At 47.4% G+C, this 6,957-nt stretch overlaps 2 protein-coding genes across 2 annotated transcripts; one reads left to right on the top strand and one right to left on the bottom strand.

Annotated features, from left to right (window-relative positions):
* Positions 1 to 815: 815 nt before the first annotated feature.
* H257_16680 (hypothetical protein) lies at positions 816 to 2,834 on the bottom strand (the record flags this gene model as incomplete). The annotated part of the gene is made up of 1 exon (XM_009845205.1): positions 816 to 2,834. The coding sequence occupies one exon, from the start codon at positions 2,832 to 2,834 to the stop codon at positions 816 to 818; it is 2,019 nt and encodes a 672-aa protein (XP_009843507.1).
* Positions 2,835 to 5,684: 2,850 nt separating this feature from the next.
* Positions 5,685 to 6,323, top strand: H257_16679 (hypothetical protein). Its single transcript, XM_009845204.1, has one exon. It carries the CDS (start codon positions 5,819 to 5,821, stop codon positions 6,296 to 6,298), a length of 480 nt encoding a protein of 159 aa, XP_009843506.1. The 5' UTR covers positions 5,685 to 5,818; the 3' UTR covers positions 6,299 to 6,323.
* The last annotated feature ends 634 nt before the right edge of the window (positions 6,324 to 6,957 follow it).

Genomic DNA, 6,957 nt, shown 5'->3' with positions numbered 1-6,957 from the left:
GTTTGCCGAAATGAAATGGGCAAACGCTTCAGGTTAGCAACATATGCTGCAGGAACAGCTCTTGCTCATCCAATCATAGGTACTTCCGATTAGCTAAAACTAAGTTGAATTAATCTAAAATTTCGTCACCCACTGGTTAAAAGAGGGTATTTATACCCAGATTAGCCAAAATATGTGAAAAGCACAATAATACTACTGTATATTCCTTCAAATGTTACCCACTTATTCCAAGCAATGGAAAGTGGACGTGAGTGTATTTGGCCCATGCAAAAGCGCTATGCGGCATTCCATTTTTGATGAAATCGTTTACGACGGTAACAATTCTACTCATATACTCCGGGGTAATTTCTACAAACTACCGCTAATGTTCAAGAATGCTAACAGTAAATTAGATTGGTTTTAGAGTCTGGCGATTTAAATTCCACCTCCAAGTCAACTGCTATTAGCGTCGAAAGCGTAGTTGTTGCACGTCCTACCCAAGAACGTTACAAGTGGATTTACGACGTCTTGACTGTGGCCCCTATCGTTTGATCAAATGATGAGTCGTTTCAACCTATGTCAAGACGGCGGGCTCCCTGAAGCATGAGCGCCGCGAAACAGCTCCTTGCTTTGATCGAGGGTGGGATGACATCTATAATGCGTTGCAGTGTGTAGCTCATGCCATTGATATTCATCATATTATTGAAGCAGTTGTTTAATTACTAGATGTTTTACTATTAATTGTACTCTTAATGCCCGAAGCGCCATTCGTAACATCGTTTTCATAGTTTTCCCTTACGAATGCACAACGCTACATATTTTCGTATCCATCATCCCTATTCCCACAACAAGCACTTCTCGGGTGGGTTCATGTACGAGACGGTGGGGCACTGGAACACTCGGGCAAACTCAGCGTCGTTTTGCAACGTCCCTGTCACGCGGAGCCGACCGGGCGGGTACTTAACCCTCATATTCCAGAGGAGTTGGTCTTCCGTGTTCTTGGAGCACCATAATTGGGCGTACGACAAGTAGAACAACTTGTCGCCTGCTTCTTCCGTGTACTGGGATGGGAATTTCTTCAAGTACTCGTGGTACGCGCGGAAACTGGTCTTGAGCCCCCCGTTGTCCGCAATGTTTTCATCCAAAGAGACCCAGGCGTCGATGTTGCCCAACACATCGTCAGTCACTTCGTTCTTGACGACAAAGTTGGCGTACTGGTTGCGAATGCACTGAGCTTTCGTGTTGAACGCAGTGCTGGTGGCGCTCGACCACCAATTGTTCAACTTGCCGTCGCCATCAAACTTGCGTCCTGTGTTGTCGAACCCGTGGGTGATTTCGTGTCCGATGGCCGTCCCGATGGCACCAAAGTTCTGGGCGGCATCGTATTTGACATCAAAGACCGGAGGTTGCAAGATGCCACCAGGGAACTCCATTTGGTTCATGTTGTATCTATACTGCGCGGTCGACTCTTGGGGAGGCATGACAAACTTGCGCTTGTCCACAGGTTGGCCGTTCAGCTTCAAGTTGGTGTCGATGTTCACTTGAGAGATCTTCCAGCGATTCTTCAAATACGACTTCGAGTCCAACGTCAGAGTGGGGTACAGCTGGGGCTTATCTGGGCCACCCACCAAATGCACTAACTTGGACAGTTTCGTTTGCGCGCTGGCGCGGGTCGCGTTGTCCAACCAGTCGGCGGTGGCAATGCCAGTGGAGAATGATGACTTCAATGCCTTGGCCAGTTCGTCGACCGTCTTGGCTGTATCAGCCGACCACACCGCGTCTAAGAAGTACTGACCCAAGAGCTCCCCAACCGTGGAGCTCGCCTGAGACACGCAGAACGTTTCACGAGTAGGTTCCACCTCTTCGTAATCAATCTTCTTGCCGAACAAGTTCCAGTTGGCAGTGCGGAATTCAGGGGTCAAGTGGGTGGACGAGGCGTGGATGAGCTTGTACTCCACGATGGTGCGGAGGTCGTCCAACGTCGTCTTATTTAACAACGCTTCCGTCTTGTCAAAGTAGGCCAATTTGGTAAAACCCACCCAGTCGTTCGACCCACCGGACTGGTCGTGGACGGTGAAGCCGTTGGCCTTGAGCCAAGAGCCGATGAGCAGCGGGTACTTCTGGTCCAGTTCGTAAAACGTAAACGCAGTGTACGGAGACACAGCGATCTCCGGCTCCTCGAATTTGTAGAGGCCGAAATTGGCCACAGTGTGTTCAAAGCGGGTGATCACCGGTACCGCAGCCGCCGCTTGTTCGGCAGTGTAGCCAGCCAACTTTAACACCGACGCAATGTACACCTTGTAGTCGGCTTTGATGATCGACCAGTCGAAAGGGAAGATGTAATACGAGTGAGGCAGCGACTGGGGGGATCGGACACCGAAGAGGGCGTTCTTGGTCGAGTCTTTGGCGTCAGCGCTGGCCTTAATGTCGACAAAGGCAGGGATGCCGTTCTTCTTGGCCAATTCACCAGCCACGACGAGGAGGTCCAATTTGGTGTTGGCCGACCGAATGGCTTTGAACGAGTCGGCCAACGGAGTCAGGCCGAGCGACGACAGCGTAGCCGTGTCCAAACAGGAGTGGTAAAACTCACCAAGCTTGGTCTTGTTGTCAGACAAAATCTTCGTCAACACGGCTTCGTTTTGGATGGTGATCTTGAAGAACGCCGTATCGGTGATGGATCCGTTCGGGGGGATCACAGCATCCTTGTACCACGCGCCACACGCATATTGATAAAAGTCGTCGCAAGGGTTTGCGGAGTAGTCGATGAGCTTGGTCACAGACTCGGGGAGTTCCGTGACGGAGCCAGCCGTGGCGGCAACCGCCAATGCGCTGAGGGCGATGAGGACTTTGACCATCGTAGCGCGAAAAGGAAAATAAATCGGCCAGTAAAAACGAACTAGGTGGGCAAGTCGTTCAACCCAACCCACCGGATTCCCATCGTTTAGGGAAATTGGGAAATTAGAGTATATTCGTTGGTAAGTACAAAACGGTCGCCCCCTGTATTCGTAATCTAAGTTCATGTACATATGTACTACCTCCGTTCCGGAATGTAGTAAGTAACTTGTACCCTTCCGTAATGGGTCAACAATTTAGCACTAGTAACAAAATCACCAAATTTAGCCGAAATAGGCACAACGCGCAGCGGAATGACAGGGTTAACCGTAATTACTCCGAGTACATTTTTTTGTTAGTACGGACCGCACTAATTTTCAACCTCCTACTATGTATAGTACTATTAATAGTACTAGTATATCTGAATCAGCACTAATTATGACAAATTGGTTTTCGCGACATATTTCCATCACTATTGACTATTATGAACTGAGTCCAGTACCAAAATGTGCGACCAATCAATCAATCATAACCGATGTTTTGGTATGTTCTGTGTCAAGAATTTTGTCTTTTCTCAAAACTATTCGCAAAATAATGGATGTCTTATACTAAATTTAGTAGCGCGGACTGTATGTAACGTAAAAAACAGTTTAACATGTAAGATAACTTAGGGAGCGTCTGGTAACATTTCAAAAATAATATTCCATTTTCTCGTAAAATGGGATTAACCAAAATGCCATTTTCAAAATGGAGGTAAAAGGTCTATTTTGTAATATGGCGTTTTGAATCTCTTCAACGAGTAAATCCCACTTGGAATTATTGGATTTGGGTTAAAACTCGTCGAACAAGACATGTTTCAATATTGATCAGATTTGTTGAATTCGGCCCCAAAATGGGGTTTTGGGGCTGAATATTGCAATCTTTCCAGTTACCAGGTGCACCCTTAGCCAATTTAGAATACTTAGGGCCTGGTCGGGGAATGTTTTTGTTCATGTCTCTGTCTGTCAAGCTGGGGAGGGACGGATAAATCCTTGCGGAAATAATCCGGCGACAATTAATCGGGGAAGATTTAGTGGGTCGAATCGGGGGAAATTTAACGCTAGTAATGTAAATCGAGGTAATATCTCCGTCACAACGAAATTAGATTCACACACACACAACAGATATGGCGCTAGCACATGTACATCGTCGTCGTCACAATAAAACTGGTCACTTTCACACAAAACCAGTCGAAAATTAGTCGTTATCACAATAATCTCGTCGTTATCACAACAATTCCGTCGTTAACACGCAACATGGGGCGATGTCACAAACGCGACACGTTTAATAAAGTCTTGTGAGTATGGATTTTTCCTGTCCCAATAGAGTCACAGACCAAGTCATGTTGGTGAGTTTGTCAGTATTGATGTACCAGTTAATGTGCTAGTTAGTGATGCTAGTGTCACATACTGCAGTACTGAGGCGAAGACAAGTGTCGTTATTGAGACTTGAACCATGCATGCGCTGACTGAGAGTTAACAATTATAATGACACGCATCGAATTGATGTTCGACACAATACACACATGTGCGCAATGTGAGTTTGAGTGAACAGTACAGTACAAATACGTAGTAATTCTGGGGCTTAACGAAGGTAGGTACAAGTTTGGAATTTGAGCACTGTAGAACGGATATGCTAGGCATCACTGATGCTGTCACTCAGCTTTGATCGCTGCAATTGCAGCGAATGTGCACCCCTTTGATTCACCCCCTTTGATGCATGAACAAACCCTAGCGTTATACAGTCCTTAGCACCGCTTTGATTCACCCCCTTTGATGCATGAACAAACCCTAGCGTTATACAGTCCTTCTGTAGAACTCTCCACAATAATTGCCCCCCCCAGCTCGATAGACAATGCGCATTCTGTATTCTACTCAAATACTCCGGAGTGTGCAATGTACACACTCAATCGCATACTTCTAGAGAATTCGTTTTAACCATGTATGTAGCGTGGGGGGATGCTGTGGAGTGGAATTATTGTGAAGAGTACCGAAGGGCCGTGCAAGGTGTAAACTATGCATGGGTTGCACATTGCAGCAATTATAACGATCAACACTACGAGGAAGTCATAATGACATGAGGGGCCACTGTAGACTTCTACATGTGGATACCCCACGACTCACAGTTAAGTCCAAACTTTTACTGGTAGTGTGCCTGCTGCATATCCTGTCGTTGAGCCCTTCACTCAAGGTACAGCGCACAGACGTAAACACTTAATCAAATATTGCATGACGCATTGTGAACTCAAATTCATGAAAGGTTTAGGTTTCTATTCTCCACTACTGTACAGTACAACCACAATGGCCTAAGGTAGCTCACGTTCATGGCGTGACGCTGCCATCACAAATGAGCACAATGACCGGTACATAGCAACTGCTGCCATCATAGCTAAGATTGATCTCGACAAGGGTATACCCAATGCAAGGGAACTACAGCAGTCAGGCATGGAGAGGCAGCGAGCCCACCATCGTGCTTCAGCCTTGTCAAGTGTCCAAGTACAATGCCCTTTGATTAGTTATATAAATTTTATTTATAGCCAATCATAAGTTACAAAGACTTCATTGTTGAATTTGCAGTCTCAAGCCCACAAGCACCAGCCACCACTTGCAGAGAAGGGCTCCTACCCTCGCAGCCTTCAGCTGATGTTGTAAAACATAATGCATTCTATCTACTACGTAGGATATAGCTACGCTACACCAGATTTCGTGCCAAAACAGCGCAATAAGACCAGAACGATCACATTCATTTGGAGCTGCGGCGGCCTGTGGCGTATGGTGCGTTTCATCTAAGGCCCTGTTCGTGGAACAAAAACACACCAACACTGAACGAATTACGTTTGATTGGCTGATGTATCCGTAAACCGGATGGTTTCTATGGTAGACACGTCCAGTGTCAGCGATTTTAACACGGGACACAGGGTCCCGTGTTGCAAGCATCAACCCTGAGCTCCAATACCACTGAACCCATCATGACCCACTCATCAAGTTTCGCTGACACCAAGCCTGCAAGGACATGGCAAAGAGGTCGGCAACTGAAGCCGCACTTGTGGAGAGCTTCGACGTGGGCCCTCCCACAAGATCTGCCGCTTGATGCTGACATCATCCGAAGCGATGGCAGCTCAACCATGGTTGAAAGCGACTCCGACAACACTGTAGCACCCCAAACGGCACCCTTCGAACGGAAGCTTTTCTCCGGGCGCAAGAAGCTCAACAAGGCAGCGCGTGGCAAAGAGAAGAGCCCTTCGCATGCGGAGTCCTTGTTGAAAGGGCTGGAGTCTGTTGGCTCGGGTCTACAGTCTCTTGGGACAGCAGTTACAGCGGCGCATTTAGTGCCGGACAATGCGATCAACAACAAGATTATTTCCTCGTTGGAAGTTCAGACCGCTGCAATCAATAGACAATCGGGACAGTTGGAAAGACTCCTTGAATTTCTAATTAATCGTGGATAAAAGTCAAGTGAGTTTGAACAATGCTTGAGCTATTTTGTCTCTACGATACTTGGCTACGCCGCGCAAAGCTCCATCTGTCTCAACAGTGTTTTGTTTGGAAGTCGGGATCGGTTGACAGTAGTCGTTTCTTGTCGAGTCATCGCCTTCCCCGTCGAAGAGGGGGTCATTCATACGCTGCATCATGTTGTGCAAAACCATGCATGACATTACGTGCTTCACAGTCGTCTCCAACCGTTTCTCTGTCATCGGTCCCTTAAGCACGCGGAAACGCTCCTCGAGGCGACCAAACGCACACTCAACGGCCATACGGGTACTTGACAAGGCGTAATTGAAGTGCGCTTGTCGCGGGTTCAATGGGCCCCAACCTTCTTCATGTTGAAGGTATGGCACCATTAACCAAGGGAACAAGGAGTAACCGGAGTCGCCAATTATATAGCACCCCTTGGGGGCTTTGGCGCGGAAAGTATTGCCCAGTTCCGACAATTTCCAGATCTTTTTGTCCGAAAACGATCCCGGCCGCATGTCCACACTCATGAACGACCCAGCGCTGTCGACAACAGCTTGAATGTTCAACGACGTGTCGCCGTGTCGATTGTAGAACCCTTCATGTAGACGTGGACGCAGGATTTCGATTAAGGTCCCATCTATTGCACCAACGA

The sequence above is a fragment of the Aphanomyces astaci genome, assembly GCF_000520075.1.
Source record: "Aphanomyces astaci strain APO3 unplaced genomic scaffold supercont1.90, whole genome shotgun sequence".
NCBI classification, from domain to species: Eukaryota; Oomycota; class Saprolegniomycetes; order Saprolegniales; family Verrucalvaceae; genus Aphanomyces; species Aphanomyces astaci.
Note: the sequence above shows the minus strand (reverse complement) of the source record. Positions and strands in the feature narration are given on the sequence as shown.

What these genes read in the sequence shown, in the direction of transcription:
- H257_16679 (XM_009845204.1), top strand. Translation starts at nt 5,819, where the DNA reads ATGACCCACTCATCAAGTTTCGCTGACACCAAGCCTGCAAGGACATGG.